Below are 24397 nucleotides of genomic sequence, written 5' to 3'. Positions count from 1 at the left end.
GCATGGAAGAAATTATCAGTAATAAATTTATAATCAACTTGCTTTGAAGGACCCCAAGACAACATACGAGGAGACTTCAGACCATGAAAACTTGAAAACCCTCGAAAGATAGGGAAAACCTCCAACAACCACACTTTTAAAGCGTAAGGGAAACCACTAATCATATAACGTGTAGATGGCATGCTCTTGAAAGTCTTCACACAACCACGAATCGACCGTACCAACCAATTAAAACTAAGAGAACCGCAAGGATAAGACACTTGAAGACTATCATCATCAATTATCTTCATTAGATGACCTTTAACAACACATTTCTCGTTACGACCCAACACAACCCTCTCCATTATATAGACCTCAGCAAGTCTAACAGGATCACTAGATCTTTCCCAAAAACCACCAGTACGATTACTTGACTTGATCTGTAAGAAACTCTTGAGATCACATAATCTTATTCTATCCTGATTTGGAAAATAAAGTCTCAACAATCTATTTGGTCTGCTAGACACAACACTAAAATCGCCAACACAAGAATCCAAACCAGTAATAAGACGGAAAGACTCGGAATCAAATACACACACGCGATCAAATATCTTAAACTTTAACGCACTATCATTACTAGGTGAAAGTTGCGATAAGATCAAGCAATGGAAAATACTATCACTCAAGTGGACATCAACCAAATCCATAAACTGTCCAAACACACCCTTTTTCAACAAGTCCAATTGAGAGACACTCAAAAAGGACAAAATCAAACTCCGAAAATGAAAATCACCACTCCACATGCCACTTCCTTCAACCCAGTGTTCAAACTTAACCAGGGGATGTTCCTCCTATAAAAGAAAAATTAATGTCAACAGAAACCAAGAATTTACATAAGAATAAACCAAAAATGAGAATGAAAATAATTAACATATACCATAATAAAAAATCAGCCCCTAGACTGGTACACAAATACCTGCATAATAGAAGAAAGAACCAAAACACATAAGATTGCATAAAAAGCCAACATTATTAACAAAACAACACCAAAAACACATAAGATTGCATAAAAACCAAAATTATTAACAAGACAACACCAAAAAACCAAGACACACATAAATTAACTTAATTCATGAAGTTATGCCGGAACATGCATAACTTTATGTCGGAACCGGCATAACTTCAGTTTCAAAAACCAAGAACTCTGTCGGACCCGGCATATGTTGCCTCAGACAAACACAGTCTTTATGAAAACACAGGTTACTAAACAAAAAAAACACCAAAAATCTTAAACTAAAGTTTATAATCAGGAAAACATATAAACTTTCATAAAAACCAACATTATTAACAAAAAAAAAACACCAAAAAATCAAAACACATACAAACTAACTTAAATCACAAAATTATGCCGGAATAGGCATAAATTCAGTTTCAAAAAACGAAATTTCTGCCGGAACAGGCATATGCCGCCTCGCACAAACACATTCTTCACAAAAACCAGATTATTAAACAAAAACAACAGCAACAACATAAAACAGCTGTTCACGGGCAAAACTTCAAAGATTCAACAAAGAGAAAACCAAAACGCATATCAAAATCAACTAAAACATATTACGACATTCAAAAAACCAAAATATATACATGGGGAACGAAACTAAAGTTCAAAAAATCATACAGACACTTTAACAAAACACTATAATTTTAAATAAAAAAGGATCAATTAAATATAAAAAACGACGAAGACAAAGATGTCAATTCAACAAACAATAATTTAACATAAAAACAAATATTGAAACGAGCAAAAGATCCAAATTCGTACCTAAATTTTAGAACAGATAAGACAGACACAAAACAGAGGAGGAACGAAGAAGCAAAAAAAGAAAAGAAAAGGGCAAATGACGAAATAGAAAGGGTTTTAATAGGGTAAGGGTAATTTCGTCAAAAAACTTTCATTAAACAGACGGCAGGGGCAAAAATTAAAGAAGGCATAAATGAGGAGCAAAATATAAAGACCAGCCCAAAAGAAGGGCACTCCGCGCAAAAAAAAGCCCAAAAGGAGCCATAGGGTCAAACAGCCCAATAGATAACCAAAAGAGACCATCTGTTGGGTTATAGAAGTTAGCTATGTCAGAGCAGTGAGCAAGAAGAAAGTTGTTAGCAAGTTTTTGCTTATAAAGCAAAGCCCAATTTCTTAAGCAAGAGACTAAAAGCTAAGGAAAAAACAAGTTGACATCGATCTACATTAATTTAACAGCAAAATACATCAAATGACACTTAAATTATACCTAAAAAGCCGAGTTCACACTCAAACTATGCAGACGACCTATTACACACCTGAACATCTAAAAAGTGAATTTAATACTACCTGATGTGCACATAACCAATTGCATAAGGGGAGGTGTTCCACACTTGCCGCCGCGTTAGCGCCACGCCAGCGCCACGTGGAAATCTTCTAAAAAAAATTATATTCTTTTCCTTTTCTTTATCCATTTGATTTTTCTTTTGTTAATTAAATTTACACTAATTAATAATTAATCCCTAATTAACTATTAAAATGCTCTAATAATTATCTCTTCTTCATCACTAAACCATCCCACTATTAAACCACCACCATTGCCGCCAACCCGCCACCAACCATATCCACCACCTCATTATCATCAACCCCAAACCCAACTATTAATTACATCACCACCATCAATTTTACTAGCTACCGAACCCAAATCAATGATAATCTTTCAAATTCAATTAAAAAAATGATTACAAAGGAAAAAGTTTGGAAGAAGACAAAACTAATATCAAATCCACAAACAAAACTATCTGCAAAAAATAAAAGAAGAATAGGGAAATGGGTTGGAAAAATTGGACAATCCAAATCTTAAGATCACCGGTGGAAAAATAGGGGAATGATGGTGGTTTAGTGGTGGTTCAACAGTAGGTTTAGCAAAGAAATGGTGGTGCTACGGTGGCTATGGAAGAAGAAGAAGAGGAAAATGGAGGAAGTCCATTTGAAGGGCAGTTCGTGTAATTTCTTCATTGTTGTTAAAAGTCCATTTGAAGGGCAATTCGTGCAATTTCTTCATTGTAGTTATGTATTGTTTCTTAAACTTGGACAAATTTGAGTGTAAATGGGACGAATTTGAGGAGGAATTGAATTATTTGTTCCTCAATTTAGTTTTTCCGGTGGGGTGGTGGTGGGTGTTGCTTTGGTTGGTTGGAGAAATAATTGGGTGGTTTTTGGAGAAGAAGAAGTGGGTTATATTTCAGATTTTTTGTTTGTGAATTTGAAATGAAGAGGGTGGCGTGAAGGTGGAGGCGAAGAGGGAGTGGGTTGACGTGGAGGTGGAGGGCTGCAGTGGGGGGTGTGTGTGGGGGGGGGGGCGTGGAGGAGAAGAGGATGATGAAGAAGAGGGGGGGGGGGGGGGGGGTGTATATTTAGCCAAAAAAAAAAATCAACAAAATGCGCCTATTTTTTAATTATAAATTTTTTTGTGCCACATCAGCTTCTAGGGTGGTATTAAATTCACTTTTTAAATGTTCAGGTGTGTAATAGGTCGTCTGCATAGTTTGAGTGTGAACTCGATTTTTTGGGTATAGTTTAAGTGTCATTTGATATATTTTGCCTTAATTTAACGCCTAACAAGAATCAAACAAGCACAATTAGCATTGATTAGAGTAAAACAGAGAAGGAAAGGACTAAATTACATATAAAACAAAAGAGAGTTAGATGACAATCTTCATAGAGTTAAAACTAAGTCAAGTATCATTGTGATGCATGGCGATAGAAGACCAGAACCTAAGTCTAGATTAATGCCTGGAGACAAAGTCTACAGCAACTGTATGGAGGTCACAATTATCCAGTTGTTGATCCAACACATCACATAAGCCTGTTACATCGATCAAAGGATCCATAGTACACACCGATGATGATATGTTAGAACAACATGCTCCTACTTCTGCCAGCGATGGTGTTGGTGCCATTGGGAGGCTGTGCTGCAGGGTGGAAATACGGGCTTGAACGTAAGCTAACTCTGCTTGCAATGTCACAGCCTACACGCACATATTAAACCAAACAATTAGATAATTGTCCTATGGTTCACAATAGTTATGATTTGTATATGAATAAATTATTCGAGTTTAAAGAAGATTGCTTGTGATTGTACCTTTTTACTTAGAAGGCGCTATATGTTCATCAATGGATAACCACTAAATATATGTTTTTTTAACAAGGATACAGCTAGTTCATAAATATAATACCTTAAAATAAATTTCGTAACTTGTTCTAGCATGGTGACATTATTAATTAGTTCAATGTAAAGTATGGGTATATTCCATATATTAAAGACTTAATTATGTGCTAAATGATAAGATGAAGACACTTCGTGGAATTGCATAGAAGCTACCTGTCAGAAAAGTCTAATTTCGTTCTTAGGAAGTCAACATTCTTTTATATTCCCAAGCTGGATAGATCACTTGCAAGTTGCAAGTAGTATATTGCTATCCTACTTGCCTTCTCGTTTATAGGACACTCCAAACAGTGTACTATTTTATTCGACATAAAGAACACTGTAATCTTCAAAGAAAAATCCTGAGCTATATCTAACATAACTAGTTGTCTTTTTTTTTTTTTGGTTAAAATTAGTTGTCTTTTCATTATTTCATCTTAGTGTAATACTATAATAAGAAAAAGATGTATATACCTTTTTTTTTTTAGTTAATAAGATATATACACCTATTAGCATCTGAATTGATATGCCAAATTAAGACTCGTCTCTGATTCAGTAATCCCAGAGTTTCTTTTTAATCCGATTGAATAAGGAAAAATTCTTTTTTTATTGCGCTCAGTACTTTTAACAATATTTTGTAGACTTCCATGAAAGACAAGAAGTCAATAAGAAACAAGCTAAGTCAAATTATTGGTTTATTGTATATTGCTCGAGCTGCTAAAGCTGATTAAGGTTACTTGCTAGTCCCGGCAAGCAAGAAAACACTAAAAAATGCACATCAATCAACTATTACATTAGTCCAATTTTCACAAAAAATTGTTTCTTTAGTTTTGCATCAATTTTTGAGTCAGTGACTGTTACATATATAGTAGAATTTGAGGGAAAACTACTATACATTGGAAAACATTGGAAATGTTAAGTTCAGCGAACCCCTCAATCTGCTGCTATATTTTGTTAAATGTTAGCATCAAATTAAAGAGCAGATCTTCGTACTAATGATAATCAGCTCATACAAACAGAGCCAACAAACATTAACTAGTATTAGTACCATATTTGATCTGGAAACTTAACTTTATATTTGAACAATCAATGAGTTTCTTGTCAAAGACCATCTTTTGACGACCAAAGGAAAAGACTTTTGAGTTTAATGAAAAAGAGAAGGTCTATTCAAATGGAAAATTTGTTGGAAGTTGCATTTGTAACTGTTACTTTTTTTTTTCTGGAATAATTACTCACTTGGTTGTAAGAGAATAACACTTGATTTACTAGAGTATTCATTTTTTAGTAATAGTAAGAGTCTTAACAATTTAGTTATAGAACAAGTCTACTACTTTGTTGACGCAGCTATTTAAAGTCCTATGATTAATAAAATTTACGGAACATATTTTCAACCTTCTGAGTGCATCTTCTCGAAAAAATCCTAACAAACTTTACTACAGGGAACACTCTATATTCACTTTCATGCTTCTTAAATTTTGAAGTCCGCATGCAACACACATCATCATGACCATTTCAAATGTCTCGAGTTTTTAACAAAATATGTGATATGTAGTAATTAGTACTAACCTGATAAAAACGATAACTAACGTAACTGCTAGTAATAAATTAAACTACACTGATCAATGTGTGTATATAACTTAATCCAGAAAAAAAAATTACCTGTTGCTGAAGGGAAAAGATGTGGCCAACACAGCCATAGACAGGGTCTCTAACTCTAGCGAGAGCCTCATAACAGAGAGTAATAACAGTTTCAAGGCGCTTGTTTGGTGGAATTGTGAGCAATAGTTTGGAGGCATTGCTAGCTCCAAACACCTTATGCACAGCAGCAAAGTGTGACATGCCTTGTTCTGAGTCAAAATAAGGTGCAAATATGCAATCCCTCACACACTTCCTTCTAAGAAACTTGCATGCACCACAAGGCCCACCACCACTGCTCATAATTATTTCTCTACGAAGTAATTGTGTTCTTCAGTTTCTGCAGAAGAGTGTTCTAATTTTGTGGGGTATGGGGAATGATGAAGAGGAACAAGGAGAAGGAGAGTTAAAGATTTGGAAAGAGAGATAGAGGTATTTATTTAATTATACAAGGTAGGTAGGCAGGACTACTGCTTGTTGCTGTTTGTTACTACAAGTAGTTCAGTTCAGCTTTAATTAGTTTTTTAGATGAGAAAACGTTGAAGCTTTTGGTGGTGGGTCACTTGATGGACAGCTATCTTTCTTCCAACCATACGATTTTTCAAAAGAGTATAAGTTATCTCATCGTTGGTACAAGAATTTCTGTACATTTTCAGATCACCAAAAAATGTCTACAAGTAAGATTTCGTAAAATAAGTGTTTAGATTTCGTAAAATAAGTGTTTTGTCATCTAGAAAATAAGACAAGTAACCTATTATAACAGGTAATCTGATGATGTAAATATTACTTATACTGACAATACATATAGAGTGTGTGACTTATACCGACAATACATAAAGGTTAAATTGTACGATTAACAAGGTGTTCTATGAGAATTAGACTACTTTAATTTAAAGTACACTCGAACTTGGCGGATACATTAATTAGATACAACATACAAGTATGATAAAAAATCTCGTGTGTTGACAGGATGACGTTAGCAACTTAACCCTCCTGGGAGTATATTTTATGCATTTAAAGAGAAAGAAGGTTCTGAATGAGGGAAAGGACGCCTTTTGGGTAGTGGAATGCATATTGGTGTAAAACTTTTAAGTCAAGGCAAAAGAGAGAAGCAAACACTAAGAGGAGAGAAGCTGCAGCTTGCGTGAAGCAAACATATAGTATGTGTTTGAGTGGATACATGAGACTAAGAGTTTTTTTTTTTTTAATGTTCTAAGCATGATAATTAAATGACAAATCAGACAGTAGTACATAGGTTAGTTTGAATTCCAATAGTTATGATCATTCTTATGGTTTAATGAAATCTTCCTCTTTCCGGTAGTTTACTAGTATTTGTTTACCCCGGATTCGGATAATCAATTAAATTTGTGAATGGGTATAGGATATGTGCTTTGTTCTTGATGTGTGTTAAGGGGGAAAAACAAGTATTTGAGAGCTCCTTAGTGAAACGGCTAGTGACGATAGTTTGCTAGTGATACGAGTGTTAGTGAACAAAGTATGATATTAGATGGATGGAATGCAATAATAATAATAACTGATGGCCTTAGCCGAATCAAACAATGAGAGAGATTTGTATATATGAATTCTTCTACTACAAGTGTTCTTGGAAAATAAAAGTGACCAACCCCTTTAAAGGAAGGGGACATGCCCTATTTATAGTGGCACCCCCATGGTTCTCATACAATATGAGTTAATAAAATAATAATAAAAAGGACTGCTCTGCACGGATTTGGTAGGATTAGACTGACGGCGCCGTCTGACACACGCATGGTAGGTAGTTGACCATGACTGGACGTTACTGGCACGTGACCCGTCTGCAACGGCCACACGGACAAACGGTCATTCGGGCTAACGGTCATGCGGACCAACGACCATGAAAGCCCGAGTCCTCGGGCTTGGCCGTTTCAACGATGCAGAGGGCAGATCAGTCGGTGCCCTTGCTCGGCTTCGGCCCGGGCACTATTTCGGTCAAGGGCGAGTAGCCTCGGGCGCATCATTGTTCCTTCCTCCGGTTCCCGTTCCACCGGTTTGGCTCACATCCGGCTTTTACCGTATACAGATAGCCCCACACTTCCCGGATCTGCGATCTATCGGAGAAACGGGAAGTGGATAATTCCCGAAAACCGGTGGTTCCGGCAGCTCGTCATTGTCTTCTTATTTTGGCGGGAACGGTTGTGTAATACGTCCCCTTTTATCGGCCACGTGTCCCGCTCCGGATGGCTCGTCTCTGTCAACCGCCTTTTTCACATCGTTTCAAGTCACTTCGAATTAATGACGGGACACGTGGCGCCCCTTGATTGGCCGTCCTCGGTAACCGCTCATCTTCTTTGCCTATAAAAGACCCTTCACCTCCTCATTTTTCCATTTTCACGCATTTGCTCTCCTTCAACTCCACTCCATTTTCTGCACCTTTTCATCTTCACCACACACAATTATCTTCCCATTTGATCTGCTGCTGTTTCATTGATTCGCACAGCGTGCAAAAAGAACCAATTCTGCTCCCCTTGCTTTTAGTTATTACTAGTCTCTTCATCTTTCTTAAATCCCTCTCTTGGGCCTTCCTTCTTTCTCGTCATCACGATGTCTGAATCCACTTCTCATGATGCTCCACCGGTATCGTCCCCAGAGGCCGAGCCTGCGACCCCGGTTAAATTCGAACCCACGGCCTCGGATATCATACCAGCTAAATTCAACTTTAACAAGGACCTTGAGGTCGAGAAGCCTTCCTCCGTTTCAGACAGGGGATTTGACGTGATGCGGTATCCCTCATCTATCACCGAGGAGAGGCTCGACATAGTCCGGGCCGATTGCGGGTGGGACACCCGTCCGGTTCGGGTTTTCGCCCCCGGGCCAGATGAATCCGTTACCGACCATCGTGAAGGGTTTTTGTATGTTTATACATACCCCTTCACTCTCAAACTTGACCCCCGGTGGACCCGGTCATTCTCGACATGTGTCGGGTTTGCGGCGTTACATTGGCTCAGATCGACCCAAACGTTTGGAGGGTCGTAGCGTGCCTCCGGATGTTGGCCAACAACGCCGAGGAGGAGTTCACACTGGCCCATCTGATACACCTTTACTCCCCGAGGCTGTTCCGGGGTGGTGTAATGAAACTGGCCAAGCGGAGCCGGAACCAATTCTTCTCGAAAATGGATGAAGATCGAGACCGGGGATGGTTGGAGCGATATGTCCGGGTGAAGACCGAGGACATAATTCCAGCCGAGCACATGCCCTTCCCGGAGAAGTGGAATAACAAGCGTAAGCTCGAAGTCTCTAACAATTGCGTTAGTATTGCTTCGTCAAATTTTGATTCTGCTTTCTCACCGTTTCTTTCTTACTTTTGCCAGCCAATGGGTATGTTCCTCCGGCCATCCGGAATCTGAACGATTGGGTCACCGTGCTCCTCGCCCAGCATCCCTACGACGACCGGACATGGGCTCACCTGTCTCGTGGCCGATGGATTGCCCAAAATCACGGTAACCTTCTATTTTTATTCTGCTGCATTCCCCTTTATTCGTTTCATCCCTTGACCTTTGCTAACATTTTGTCTTTTTAGGTTTGCCTAAGGGCTCGGTAGCAACTAGATCGGAGTCGGGGACCGCCCCTCCGGCACTGGCGCCCGAATTCGACACAACGGGTTCTTCCCGTGTCCTCTCCGATGCTGCAAAAAGAAAGTGGCCCTTCGAAAAGGGGCAGACTTCGAAAAGGAAGAAGGCAAGGAGTGTTGCTCGTCCTTCGAGGGAAGAGACAGAGCCCGACATCATTAATCGGAGAGTCGGCTCCGTTCCCACCGTGGCTTCAATACCGAAGGAGGCGGTCTCCGTTCCGCCCCTTCCTTCCGTCGGCGAAGGCCTCTTGGTTCCTGCTCCACATTCAGGTGCGGAAGATATACTTTCACCAGCTCCTCTTCGGTCGATTGACTTTGTCGACATTTCAGGTGAAACTTCTTCGGAAGATGCTCCCCTTTAAAGAAAAAGGTCCGGGGGAGCGATTGTTGTTGAAGCCGATATAAGGACTGCCCCAGTGCCGGAGTGCGAAGCCCCCACAGGCGCTCGCCCGTCTCCCGAGCACGAGCCTGCTGCAATTGTGGAGCCCTCGACCTTTGTCGAAATTATTGAGGCTGCTCCAAGTTCATTTACCCCGACTAGGCGGGTGGATGATTTTGATGATATGTTCTCGAGCATTCCCCACCACCCCCCCCCCCCCCCCCCCCGCCGCTACCGGAGAAGCAGCGGGCTTTGGTCATCTCCCTATTCCTCGGGCCACGAGGCCGGCCAACCGGATCTCCGAGTCAGGGGCCAGGGAGAGCTTGGTAAACATCTTCCCGGCCCCGAGCGTGGAGCCAAGGAGAACCAGATCGGCCGTAGTCACCGTACCCGAGGACTGCAGCTTTCTGTCGTTCCCGGTGGGCGTAGCGAGCTATTTGCGGCCCCTTATTTCTGACTCGAACAAGCGCAAAATGACCGGGCTCACTTGGCAGTGCCTCATTAACGAGGGTATGCATGCAAGCAACTGGGTAAGCTCTTCTGTCATCCTTGTACAGTTTATCAATGGATTTTTATCCTCATTTCGCCTAAGTCTTCTGACTTGTTTTACTTGTAGAGTGTGGTGTTGGTTAATGAAGCTTTCATCCGTGCCCAACATGAGATAGATGATCTCCGAGGCCAACTGGATGCCCAAGGTCGAGAAACGGAGAAATACTGGCATCTCTTTCAGGAGAAGGAGGAAGAGTTGAATCGGGTGGCCGTGCTGGCCAACCTTCGTCCCGAGCTCGATGCGGCTAAGAACGAAAATCGTCGTTTGAAGGGTAAGCTGGTCGCTATGACCGACTATAACCGGAGCCTTGAGGCTGAAAAGATCGGCCTTAGCCGGGATAAAGCCCAGTTTTCTTCGAGGCTAGATGAGCTGGAGACCACGGTTTCCCGACTCCGGGGGGGGGGGGGGGGGGGGAGCTGGACTCGGTGAATGCTGATGCAACAACCCTGGTTGAGAGGAACCGGCGGATCGAGTCCGAAGCTGCTTTGTCCGATGAGCGCAGGAGGGTGTTCGAAGAGAAAACCGAGGAGCGATCTCGGATATGCCAAGGCCTAAGAACCGAGCTCGAGGAGGCGGCTATTTCCAACAATGCCCTTAAGGCCGAGCTGGATGCAGCTACTGGTAGGATAAGTGTCCTTGAGGGGGACCAGGCCGATTTGGAAGCAAAACTGGCCAAGGTTGAGGCCGACTTGGATGAAACATGGAGAAGTGTTGAGGCGGCCGAGGCTCATACTGCTATTGTTGCCGAGTATGAGAAGTGGAAGTCTCGGCGGATCACCCTCGAGCAAGCCGAGCACGGTCTCTCGGATCTTCCAGCCCTGATACTTGAGGCCAAGAGGATGGAAGAAGAAGCCAATCGTGCCCTCGAGTCCGAGTCAGACGAATCCGAGCGAACTGTGTCCGAGCACTCATCCACCTCCAGTCATGCCGGATAATATGAGGCTTATGCCTTGCTTTTTGTTTTTGTTTTTTGCCTTTGTAGGACTTTGTTTTTATTTTGATGTAAGAGACATCCGTTGTATAAATGAAAAATGCATCTTTCTGCTTCTTCGTTTGAATGTTTGCTCGCTGCTTTTGCTATAGTTGTTGGTCCGTTCTAGGACCAGTTCATACCCGCCGGTCTTATCCGATATTTTGGGGCTGGTGGCTTATCGAATTTTGGCTTGGATCATAGTGATCTCGTTGCCCTTGCCGAATTCCGATCAAAGTACCCGGCGTAGGGTATGCGAACGAGGCAATGCCGATATACGACGGTTATCAACTGGGCAAAGTATATTTAATCATAGAGTTGTTATCCCAAGTTTTGATAACTTGTGTTTGCAAAAATGTTTGTACATATGAGAATTTTAACTGCTTCCTTAGCCGTAGCAAATGTAAAATGGGACACGATTCATTATGATCGTTTGGTCCTTACATCGGAGGCTATGGCCGGTGGCCGGGCCTTAGTTTTGCCGTAGCTAATGTTGAGCTTCTCCGTTTGTTTTAACCGGTGTCATCTTTGGTGTGGCATGGTACTCCCCTAGCACTTATCCGATCTCCAAGGTCGGGTGAGTGCTATTATGTCCCTATCGGAGGATGCGACACCGGGTGACCGGGTACTTGCCCTTCGTATTCGTCAAGTAACACGTTGTACTCGTTGCCTCATTAAAAATCTTGTCGGAAAACCCATTTTGGGACAAAACCGTACTAAGGAAAAGAGTGCAACACGTGTTTTCAGATCTGGGCTCTAATTTTGTCCCTCACTTGCCTTCCTGCAAAAGGAGAAAAGTTGATAAGAGAATACGGGGAGTCCATACCTTAGCAGTAGTATCTCTTTAGGTGGGCCACATTCCAGTTATTACGCAGACGTTGCTCGTCCATGGACTCCAACTGATACTACCCTTTACCCGTTATACCGGTTATCTTGTACGGGCCTTCCAGTTCGGACCCAGCTTTCCCTCGTTGGGGTTCTTGGTGTGCAAGGTAACTTTTCGAAGTACTAAATCCCCAACTTGGAAGTGCCGGAAGTTGGCTCTTCGGTTATAATATCTTTCTATCCTCTGTTTCTGGGCCGCTATGCGGACCGCCGCTCTTTCGCGCAGTTCATCCGCAAAGGTCGAGCTTCACGGCCATGAACTCCCCGTTTGAATCTTCGGTGGTATACCTGAAACGGAGGGTCGGTTCGCCAACTTCCACGGGGATGAGGGCTTCGGCTCCGTAAACCAACGAGAACGGGGTTTCCCCCGTGCTCGACTTGGATGTGGTTCTGTAAGCCCATAATACCTCCGGGAGTATCTCCCTCCAATGATGCTTCGATGCTTCAAGTCTCTTCCTCAGATTTTGGATTATTGTTTTGTTCGTTGATTCTGCCTGTCCGTTCGCACACGGGTGATATGGGGTCGACACGATTTTCTTGATCTTCAACCCCTCGAGGAAACTGTTGACCTTTCCACCCACAAACTGGGGGCCATTATCACAGGTTATCTCGGAGGGGATGCCAAAACGGCAGATGATGTGATCCCATATGAAGTCGATGACTTCCTTCTCTCTTATCTTTTCGAAAGCCTGCGCTTCAACCCATTTAGAAAAATAGTCAGTCATAAACAAAATGAAACGGGCCTTACCTGGTGCTTGAGGCAACAGACCCACAATGTCTATTCCCCACTTCATGAAAGGCCAAGGTGAGGTCACCGAATGCAGCAACTCCCCGGGCTGGTGAATCATCGGAGCGTGCTTCTGACACCCGTCGCATCTTCAGACAAAACTTTTCGCGTCTTCGTCCATGTGATTCCAGTAATAACCGGCCCTGTTAATTTTTCGAACCAAAGCTTCCGCACCGGATTGGTTGCCGCAGGTTCCCTCGTGTACCTCTCTTATCACGTATTCCGTTTCACCGGGGCCCAAACACTTAGCCAGAGGACCGAGGAAAGATCGTCGATACAGTTGACCGTCCACCAAGCAAAAGCGAGCAGCCTTGGTCCATAATGATCGTGACTCCTTCGGGTCATTTGGGAGCTTACCATCACGCAAGTAGTCGATGTACTTGTTGCGCCAATCCCAGGTCAAGCCCATTGTGTATATTTAGGCGTGCCCGGTTTCTATGGCCGTGTTTGATAAGTGCACCGTTGCCCCGAGGATGATTTCCTCCCCCTCGACCGAGGATCCCAAGTTTGCTAGTGCATCGGCTTCGCTGTTCTGTTCCCTCGGTATGTGCTGCATGGTCCATCCTTTAAATTGATGAAGTACCACTTGGGTTTTTTCGAGGTACCGCTGCATCCGTTCATCCTTTACCTCGAATATGTCACTCACCTGGTTCACGACCAAAAGCGAGTCGCACTTTGCCTCGATCGTTTCGGCCCCCATGCTTCGAGCCAACTCCAAACCTGCAATCATAGCCTCATACTCGGCTTCATTGTTAGTCAATCTAGCAGTTCTAACGGACTGTCGGATGACATCCCCGGCCGGGGTCCTAAGGACGATCCCTAGTCTGGAACCTCTAAGATTCGAGGCCCCGTCCGTGTGTAAAGACCAAATGCCCGTGGTCTTTCCCGAGGTCAGCAAAAGTTCCTTCTCGACCTCGGGGACCATGGCCGGGGTAAAGTCTGCCACAAAATCGGCCAAGATTTAGGATTTGATGGCCGTCCGAGGCTTGTACTCGATGTCGTAACCGCTAATTTCTACAGCCCATTTTGTTAATCTACCGGATAACTCTGGTTTATGCATGATGTTTTTTAAAGGGTAAGTGGTTACTACACATATGGGGTGGCATTGAAAATAGGGTTTGAGCTTTCTGGAAGCGCTTACCAGTGCTAATGCCAGCTTCTCCAAATGGGGATAACGGGTCTCCGCATCCCCCAAAGTTCTACTTACATAATAGATAGGGAATTGCGTACCTGATTCTTCTCAGACCAAAACTCCGCTTACCGCCATTTCGGAGACTGCTAGGTAGAGGAAAAGTGGCTCATCGGTCTTCGGTGTGTGCAGCAACGGGGGGCTGGACAAATACTTCTTCAACTCCCTTAGGGCTTCTTGGCACTCTGGTGTCCAAACGAAGTCGTTCTTCTTTCTGAGCAAAGAGAAGAACCAGTGAATCTTGTCCGAGGATCTCGATATGAAACGGCTCAGCGCCGCTATCCTCCCGGTGAGCTTCTGTACCCCCTTTTTGTTGTTCACGACCTCGATATCCTTGATGGCCTTGATCTTGTCCGGGTTGATCTTAATTCCCCGGTTCGACACCATGAAACCCAGAAATTTACCGGACCTCACCCCGAAAGCACATTTTTTCGGGTTGAGCTTCATGTTGTATCTACGGAGCACATCGAAGGTTTCCTGCAAATGTTTTAAATGGTCCTCTGTTTCCAGGGACTTAACAACCATGTCGTCAACATAAACTTCCATTGTTTTCCCTATTTGTTCTTCGAACATCCCATTAACTAGGCGTTGGTAAGTTGCACCGGCATTTTTTAACCCGAAAGGCATGACGTTATAACAGTAAGTCCCATAGCGGGTGATGAAGGACGTTTTCTCTTGATCCTCCGGGTGCATCCAGATTTGGTTGTACCCGGAGTAAGCATCGAGGAAACTTAACATTTTATGTCCGGCCGTCGCATCGATCATTCTGTCGATGTGAGGCAATGGAAATGAATCCTTCGGGCATGCCTTGTTTAAATCCTTATAATCGACACACATTCAAAATTTATTACCTTTCTTGGGCACCACCACCACGTTAGCGAGCCAATCCGTATTTCACCTCCCGGATGGAACCTATATTCAAAAGCTTTGTTACCTCGTCTTTCACGAAAGCGTGTTTTGGCTCTGCCATGGGCCTTCTTTTTTGCTTCACCGGGGGAAATTTTCCGTCCAAGCTGAGTTTGTGTGACGCTATTTCCGGTGATATACCTGTCATGTCTATATGCGACCATGCAAAGCAATCGGCGTTAGCTTGAAGAAACTCAATTAATTTACGCCTGAGCTCCGGGGTAAGCCCTGTGCCCAGGTATACCTTTCTGTCCGGTAAGAACTCGAACAAGATGATCTGCTCCAGCTCCTCCACAGTTGACTTAGTCGCGTCCGAGTCATCCGGCATGACAAAGTATCTGGGCATCCCGAAGTCATCCTCTTCATGCACTGGATCCGATCCAGTATACTTTAGTTGCTATTGGGGGACCTCCCCCCCGGTTGTTCCCCTCTCTTCCTGAGCCGGTTCCTCCGGCCGGTGAATTGCCTCTTCTACAGCGAACATTTCCTTTGCTGCGGGCTGCTCGCCTCGGATAGTTTTCACCCCCTCCGGAGTGGGGAATTTTAGCAACTGATGCAGTGTTGAGGGAACTGCCTTCATGCTATGTATCCAAGGTCTGCCCAATAACGCATTATATTTCATGTCCCCTTCGATCACATAGAACATTGTTTGCTGAATGGTGCCATCCACGTTCACGGGCAACGAGATCTCCCCCTTCGTGGTTTCACTGGCCATATTGAACCCGCTGAGTACCCGAGCCACCGGTACAATCCCATCGAGCAACCCTAGCTGTTCGACCACTCTCCATCGGATGATGTTGGCCGAGCTACCTGGGTCAACCAAAATACGTTTAACTTTAGTTTTAAAGACAAGTACAGAAATTACCAGTGCATCATTGTGCGGTTGAACGATGCCTTCCGCGTCTTTGTCATCGAAGAAAATAGAGCCCCTGGTCGAATGGTCTCGGATGCGTTTTTCACGAACAATTGAGACCTTGGTCCGTTTCATTACCGGTCCCCGAGGGACGTCAATTCCCCCAACTATCATGTTGATTGTATGCTGGTGTTCAACCGGTTCGACCCTTCGGTGAGCTTCCCTTTCTTTGTAGTGATTTTTTGCTCGCTCGCTCAATAGATCTCGGAGGTGGCCGTTCTTTAATAATCGGGCTACCTCTTCTCTCAACTGGCGGCAATCCTCCATTTTGTGACCATGGGTTCCGTGATATTCACACACCACGCTCGGATCCCGCTGTCCTGGGTCTGACCTTAGTGGTTTTGGCCATCGCACATCCGGGACGCGGCCGATGGCCGATACAAGGCCCGAGGTATTGACGTTGAAGTTGTACTCCGAAATCTTCGGTGGACCCTTATTGTTGACGGAACTTCCGGCGTCGCTTCCGAAAGAGAGTTCCCGACTGTTTGACGGGCGCTCGATCCGCTTGCTACCTCGACCGGAGAGGTGGTTTGGGCTTTGCCTCGACCTTTCTGACCTGAAAATTGGTCTCTCCGAGTGGGATTATGGCCGAAACCTTTTTTTTGATGATTCAGACTTCATTTCATAACCTTTCCTCGACTTCTCGAATCCTCTATCCACTTTTAACTTTACCGGAGAGAGCTCGAACTGATCATCCTCTACCCGAATCTTCGATTCATACCGATTGTGGACATCGGCCCATGTCACGGCCTCGTATTCCAGCAAATTTTCTTTCAACTTGGCCGAGGCAACTGAACTTAGCATGTTGAGCCCCTTTGTGAAAGCTTGTGCGGCCCATTCTTCTGGTACCGGGGGGAGTTCCATTTGTTCCCTCTGGAACCGGGTGACGAACTCCCGTAGTAGCTCATCGTCCCTTTAAGTTATCCGGAAGATATCGACCTTACGGGCCTGCACCTTTATGGCACCGGCATGTGCTTTTACGAAGTCATCAGCGAGCATTTCGAAAGAAGTGATCGAGTGCTCGGGTAGATGGTCATACCACGTCAATGCTCCCTTCGACAGAGTTTCCCCAAATTTCTTCAGCAACACCGACTCGATCTCATCTTCTTCCATATCATTGCCTTTTATGGCACAAGTATACGAGGTCACGTGCTCGTGCGGGTCCGTGGTGCCGTCATACTTCTGTATGTCGGGCATTTTGAACCTCTTAGGGATCAGTTTCGGGGCCGCACTCGGTGGAAAAGGCCTTTGGATGTACCTTTTCGAATCTGGCCCCTTCAGTAAAGGCGAAGCCCCCGGTATCTGGTCCACCCGAGAATTGTATGTCTCGACCCTCTTTTCGGTCGAATCCACCTGTTTCGCCAAGGTTTCGAGCATCTTTAGGACCTCGGTTGAGGATCCGGCTCCGGAGCCGTCGCTCTCAGCCATTCGTGCTTCGTTTCTTTCGGTTTCGGCTATACCCTTTGCCTTTACCGCCCCTGTTTCACCCTTCCCGCTCTGCAGCTGCGCTATTGCTATTCTTTGCTCGGCGATTGCCGCTCTTTGTTCCTACAACATTTCAAAAATTAAACGTAAGTTAACACCATCGTTTGGTGCGTCCGGTTCTCTCTGGCCCCGATCCCGGGACAACGTAACGGAATGGTGAGTATTTAGAGGATCGGTGGCCGGTAGGGCGGCATTCTCTTGATCCACAGTATTTTATCGGTTGAGTCCCTCCCTTGAATCAACGGGGTTCGGGTCAGCGGGGTTCGGCAATGCCCGCAGTCCGCTCCCTTCGTTTTCCGCCACGATCTCGGTATTATTGACATGACCGGATTGTTCAACGTCAGCCATTTGGACCGTTTTCACAGAGATGGGTAGGGACGCTTTTGGTTTTGATGAATATGGTAGAAATCAAGGCCAAATACCATTATTATCCTAACCCCACGGTGGGCGCCAAACTGTTTACCCCGGATTCGGATAATCAATTAAATTTGTGAATGGGTATAGGATATGTGCTTTGTTCTTGATGTGTGTTAAGGGGGAAAAACAAGTATTTGGGAGCTCCTTAGTGAAACGGCTAGTGACGATAGTTTGCTAGTGATACGAGTGTTAGTGAACAAAGTATGATATTAGATGGATGGAATGCAATAATAATAATAATAACTGATGGCCTTGGCCGAATCAAACAATGAGAGAGATTTGTATATATGAATTCTTCTACTACAAGTGTTCTTGGAAAATAAAAGTGACCAACCCCTTTAAAGGAAGGGGACATGCCCTATTTATAGTGGCACCCCCATGGTTCTCATACAATATGAGTTAATAAAATAATAATAAAAAGGACTGCTCTGCATGGATTTTGTGGGATTAGACTGACGGCGCCGTCTGACACACGCATGGTAGGTAGTTGACCATGACTGGACGTTACTGGCGCGTGACCCGTCTGCAACGGCCACACGGACAAACGGTCACTCGGGCTAACGGTCATGCGGACCAACGGCCATGAAAGCCCTAGTCCTCGGGCTTGGCCGTTTCAACGATGCAGAGGGCAGATCAGTCAGTGCCCTTGCTCGGCTTCGGCCCGGGCACTGTTTCGGTCAAGGGAGAGTAGCCTCGGGCGCATCATTGTTCCTTCCTCCGGTTCCTGTTCCACCGATTTGGCTCACATCCGGCTTTTACCGTATACAGTATTATTTTTTTCCCATTTTTTTGACACCATTTCCATCTAAAAGAGATTATCTCCTTTCTATTTTTTTAAAGACTAGTTCTTTATATTGTTTATTTTTCATATGGTGTCCATTACCCGCTTTGAGACCCCATTAATTTGAATTTGCGCTTGAAGTTTCATTTTGAAAAATAAAATGCACTTTCTAGCAAAGAAGATTTTATTTTTATATAGGACTCAAACTCAAAACCTTCGGTTGATGATAGAGAGATACATGTATGGTACGTGCTTTGAGACCCCATTAATTCGAACTCGCGCTTGAAATCTCATTTTGGAAAATAAAATATAGGCTTTCTGTTGAAAATAATTTTATTTCTAGGATTCAAATTCAGAACTTTTTAATTGATGATAGAGAGGTACTGCCCGGTGTCACCTCATCACGACTTTTGGTAGTACCATTATGTATACTATTATCATTATATTGAAGACAAATTAAGAAAAAAATGTTCACAAAAATCTTATTCAATCAACTAGCAGAGTACAGACATCCCATCCAATTGTCTCTTACTCAATCCTTCGGCCCAACACCTCAATTTTTCTCTAGTCATTTCAATCACAATCACATTCAGTCTTCACCCCTATTACTACAGTTAGTTGACAAGAAAAAATACGACAGAAAGGAATGAAAAGAAAACTAGGAGTGTTTTTCCCTTAGGTCCATCAATTTCATGCATGTAACAGTGCATGAAGTGAGACTTTTGTCGATTACTTGTGGGGATGTTGATCACATGTTATACGGTTGTAGCAGTACTTAAATTGTGATATGTGAATAAAAGAACGGATATTGATCAGTCCAACATCAAGGACTAAAACACATCTGAATAGATTAAAGTTAAAATATATTTAATCAAATGTTATAATTAAGGATCAAAACGAATTTATTAATAATTGAGGAACTAAAAATGTTATTATCCCTTTTCCTTAATTTTAGTTTACTTATTTACAGACCCTTTTTAATCTCAAAATTCAATACCAAAAATATTAACTCCCTAAGATGATGCAAGTTATAAATTATTCTTGTATTATGGGAACGTTTAGAGTAGTTTACTATTCCCTTCGCCACAATTTATGTGGCACCTTTCACATTTCGAGAGTCAAACAATTTTTCTTTTGATCGCTTTTTTCATATGCCTTATACATATTTTTAATTGTCAACTATTGTGTCTTAATTATATTTGTAGTACTTTTTACACAATATCAAAATATGTAAATTTTATTTCAAAAAAATTAATGATTCTAGCTCTAAATGCACGGTCAAAATTAAAAAAGTTTGACTCTTGAAATCCTGTCACATAAATTGAGACAAAGGGAGTACATAATAAAAAAGTAATTACATGAAAATGGCAACCTGTATGGTCTACGAATAAAAACTTTTTATGTTTTCAAAAAAAAAAAAAGGAATAATATTTCTGTGAGAATCATGACTTGAGTTTTGGTTGATGAGTGATAAGTTGGGATTTTGCCAACTTATGCTACTTTTTAATGCTAAATTCATGCCCCATTGGTTTGATTAATGGACTAATAATGGTTCGAATGATGCATTTTTAGGTTTTGAGAGCCTTGGAGAAGCATAACGATTGGAATAGCTTCAAATGCTTGAGACAATTGGATAGGAAGGCCAAAATGTGAAGGAAAAATGGCTAAAGAAGCAAAAGGAAAAATCTATGTGGACCACATGGCTCACCCACGTAGCTGGCCTCGCCCACGTGGCCACCCACGCAGCTGAGGGCGAGAAGGCATTTTTGCCACAATTGTGAATGACTTTAAATAGATTTTTAGGGCATTTTCTTATATCATCTTTACACCTTTGAACTTAGTAAAGCCTCCATAGCTACTTTTGGAAGGCTTTTGAAGGATTTCAACATAGAGTTTGCTTTTTCTTACTTAGTTACTCTTTAATTATGTCTTTACTTTGTTTCTATCTTGTATTATCTATTTCTATTATGAGTAGCTTAACTCTATAGCTGGGGTTGTGACTCTTATGACATTAATGTGAATGGGTAGTTAATTATCTTGCTTATTAGTACTTGAATTGTGATTATCAACTTGTCTTTAAGCTTCTTGTTAATTTGGTGGCTGCAAAACACTAAATTAGGCCTTGTATGTCTATTTGTTACTTAGAAAGGTAGAAATTGATTTGGGTGCTGAACAAGTAGCAAGAAATTGAGCTTATTAAGGAATTAATGAAGCTTGATTAATGAAATCAAACAAGGTATAGGGAGATTTCTACTTGGGTCATATGCAATTGGGTTTTAATATATTCCTTTGGGTTTGGAAAAAGTCTTGAGAAAAAGCTTCCTAGAATTGGAAAATTCTAATGAGTAGTTATTAAATTGGATCATAATAGCTAATTCAAAAAAGTTAAGCAAGATACTAATGTCCATGAACTAATTATGTCATATTGAGGTCCCAACCCCCGTCCTTCTCAATATTTGAAAACAAGCAAAATATTTTGCATTCTAAGTGTTTGATAAAAGTCCTAGCTTAACATAATAGTCTAATTTTAGAAGTAATTGCTCAAAACAACTCTCTTATTTGAGAATACTTTAGGAAATTCTAAATTCTCACGCTTTGACGTCTTAACACACACATACTCCTCGTGGGATCGACCCCAATCTTTTATTAGGTTTATTATTGCTAAAACCGTACTACGTTTCATTTGAGACGTAGAATTGGACGTTACTGATGAGTATTTGTATCGTTGCTGTCATCGGAAAATCATTACTTAATAAATCAACGAACTAAAATTCTCTCAAACTTCAAAAGAATGCATTTCCCCAAATTAAATAAGTTCAAATTAAAGATGAATATAAAGTCAAAAACTTCCTAGAATTATTCAACCGAGAAGCAGAAATAAATAAGATCAAGATCAATCGTGTAACTGCTAGTAATATCACTTCCTAATTTAACATTACTACATATACTAGTTATCAAAGAAAGCACCATACAACATACTAATGTGGTTGGATCATTTTTAGACCCTGCATCTATCACGAGCTTAGTGCACACATCTCCACGTACACCAAATTGAAGGATCATCAAATGAACTCCTTAATAAAATTAGTAATAGCAGCAGCTCTTCGACTATCAACCACATCAATTCCATGGAATCCAACATCATCAAACCTAGCTTCCACCATAATCCCTTCCTTCACTAACATTTGCACAAAATCTTGTTGCCTATCGACCAAAGGGTCCCCACCAAATCCAATCACCAAACACCTCCCAAGGTTCTTGATCTTGTCCCTATATGGCCCATCCACCATTGGATTACAAAACCTATGATCCCTATCAGTCCCTTGTGGCAATGCCAAATCCCATAACACATCAATTACTGGCAAGGGAAAAAATGTATCTGTGGCTAGCCTCATTTCAGATTTTGTCCTCGTTTTTCCACCAAAAAGGGGTTGGTTCATTATGATCCCATTGATACGTAACGGCTCTATTTGTCGATCGAGAAGTTTAAGTGCTGAATTGAAAGCAATGTTCCCTCCACAGCTCACTCCATAGAGGTAACACCTAGAGAAATCTCCATATTCCCTTAGCCATTTTTCACCATTAACACTATCCAATGCTTGGTTCTTGATCCAAAGAATCGCGTCGATCGCATCGTAGTACTGTGCAGGGAGCTTGTTTTCCGGTGCGAGACGATATTCCACGGCGACAACTATGGCAGGGACTTCACTAGAGAGATGGTTGCAACCTTCATGGATCATGGTATTTGCTATGCTGAAATGAATCCATCCTCCTGCACGGAAATATAATATCGCTCCATTTAAACTCATCCCAGTTAAATATTATTAAAATAAATTAAAATAAACTGTACTTATACTAGAAGTGTTTTATATTTTTTACTATCATATAAATATCTAACATATCTAACATGACAGAAAAGCTCCTAGAGAACATTAATTAGACCTAAAATAAAAGTACTAACGTAACTAGAATCCAGTATCACCTGCATCAATGGAGGATGAAGAATATAAGCACTGGGTTCGAGACAGAACATGAGATTATATATGAAATTTATAGTATATACTCCCTTCATCCCAACTTATATGTCATATATAGTTCGGATTTGAAGAGTGAAACTTTTTAATTTTGACCGTGAATTCGGATATACAATCTTTAATCTTTTTGGAAAACAATTTACACATTTAGAAATTACATAAAAAGTATTATAAGTATATAATTAACAATTTCAAATATTTAAAGGGCATACAAATAAATCATAGTCAACGATTTTCTTGTTTGTCTCTCGAAATCCGAACCATGTCATGTAAATTTGGATAGAGAGAGTGATAGATTACGAACCCATAATATCAAAAATGTAATGGATTCAGTGGTAATCAAGAATCTAAATATTGACCCCATTAAATTAAAACCGTGAATCTGTCTCTAACCTGCATGGAAGTAAACTATGATGGGAAGTTTTGCGATAGATTTGTCATTGGAGGGCAATTTACTCGGACGATAAAGTCTGATCCAAGTTTTCTTGTCTGCATTTAAAGTGATATCTTTGCTAACAACAGCTTGGCCAGGGAGATGTTCTTGATCACCAGTAGCTTGGGTTGTAGGAAAAGCAAGGAGACGAGTTAAACTTCCATTTTTGTTGAGCACCACACTGAGGTGGTCGTAAGGATCAAATTTTGACATGCTTATGAAATTAAGATCAAAAGCTTAATTGGGAATATTTAGGTAAAGGGAAGAGTTATGAATTGTGAGTTGTTTGTATGTAACCAAGAATATTAACAAGGTAATTTCAACTATGGAAAGTTGTATATTTTTGCTATGTCATAACGGCGCTGTGACAAATATATGTCCGGCCCTAAAGTTCGGACAATTTTGTGCTTGTAACACGAAAAGTGGATTTTGGTTGTGAATACATGCATCTTAGTTTTACATTGACCAATTCTTTTTGATGTTCCTAGTGATTCGGTAGAGTTTTTTTTTTTTTTTTTTTGGGTTATCCTTTTATTATGAACATATATGTCGAAAATTGACTTCATTGGAAAATCTTCTTTCTAGGAAGAGTAGTGGCAAATGCACATTCCACACGGCATGTTTGAATTTCGACCTGCGAAAAGGAGAACACCTTTAAACTAGAAATTAGAAATTTACCATCATGTGCCAAAAATTTAGTGCAATTAATATTATTTCTTATTTAACGAATACACATTAGCATTACTTCAGCCAGAATAGTTGTCGAATTCTGAGTGAGAACGAGCTTATAGATGCAGGTGTATTAATTAGAGAAAACTACAACGAGTTCAATGCCACCTAACTGATCATACTCAACAGATTTTAATTAATTATAATACCTAAAGTTAGTAATAATGAGTCGTCAAAAGGCGGCAACTGATTATGACATTCCACTAAAAGATTGAGACACTTCACTCACTATCATCAAAGAAATTAATTAATAGAGACACACACACATCAATTCTCTAATACAACTTGAAAGATGTTGGTAGAGTCATTCCCTTATACAAAACAGTATGAAATTAGCAATAGAATCTCTAATGCTTGACAACTGATATACTTGAAGATTTTCCTCCTACCATTGGAAACTGTTTATGGGAATTTTCATATTTCACTTGAAACTTTTCTAAACATGGTAATTTTTTCCAACTTTATACCAAGTTTACAAAATCAAGGGTCATCCTT

At 41.7% G+C, this 24397-nt stretch overlaps 2 protein-coding genes across 2 annotated transcripts; both read right to left on the bottom strand.

Annotated features, from left to right (window-relative positions):
- Window positions 1-3657: 3657 nt before the first annotated feature.
- On the bottom strand, window positions 3658-6304 carry LOC132600030 (LOB domain-containing protein 31-like). Its single transcript, XM_060313165.1, has 2 exons — window positions 5862-6304; window positions 3658-4026 (listed from the first exon to the last, which is right to left on the bottom strand). Exons 1-2 carry the CDS (start codon window positions 6138-6140, stop codon window positions 3784-3786), a joined length of 522 nt encoding a protein of 173 aa, XP_060169148.1. The 5' UTR covers window positions 6141-6304; the 3' UTR covers window positions 3658-3783.
- Window positions 6305-21458: 15154 nt separating this feature from the next.
- LOC132600029 (probable carboxylesterase 9) lies at window positions 21459-23778 on the bottom strand. Its single transcript, XM_060313164.1, has 2 exons — window positions 23134-23778; window positions 21459-22478 (listed from the first exon to the last, which is right to left on the bottom strand). Exons 1-2 carry the CDS (start codon window positions 23384-23386, stop codon window positions 21769-21771), a joined length of 963 nt encoding a protein of 320 aa, XP_060169147.1. The 5' UTR covers window positions 23387-23778; the 3' UTR covers window positions 21459-21768.
- Between the last annotated feature and the right edge of the window lie 619 nt (window positions 23779-24397).

Source organism: Lycium barbarum, chromosome 6 (genome assembly GCF_019175385.1).
Source record: "Lycium barbarum isolate Lr01 chromosome 6, ASM1917538v2, whole genome shotgun sequence".
In the NCBI taxonomy this organism is placed as follows: Eukaryota; Viridiplantae; Streptophyta; class Magnoliopsida; order Solanales; family Solanaceae; genus Lycium; species Lycium barbarum.
Note: the sequence above shows the minus strand (reverse complement) of the source record. Positions and strands in the feature narration are given on the sequence as shown.

Excerpts from the sequence above, each read along its gene's own strand:
- LOC132600030 (XM_060313165.1), bottom strand. The coding sequence starts at position 6,140 with ATGAGCAGTGGTGGTGGGCCTTGTGGTGCATGCAAGTTTCTTAGAAGG. Across the intron at positions 4,027-5,861 it reads TCTTTTCCCTTCAGCAACAG|GCTGTGACATTGCAAGCAGA; the intron begins GTAATTTTTTTT and ends ATGTGCGTGTAG.
- LOC132600029 (XM_060313164.1), bottom strand. The coding sequence starts at position 23,386 with ATGTCAAAATTTGATCCTTACGACCACCTCAGTGTGGTGCTCAACAAA. Across the intron at positions 22,479-23,133 it reads CATAGTTTACTTCCATGCAG|GAGGATGGATTCATTTCAGC; the intron begins GTTAGAGACAGA and ends ATTTCCGTGCAG.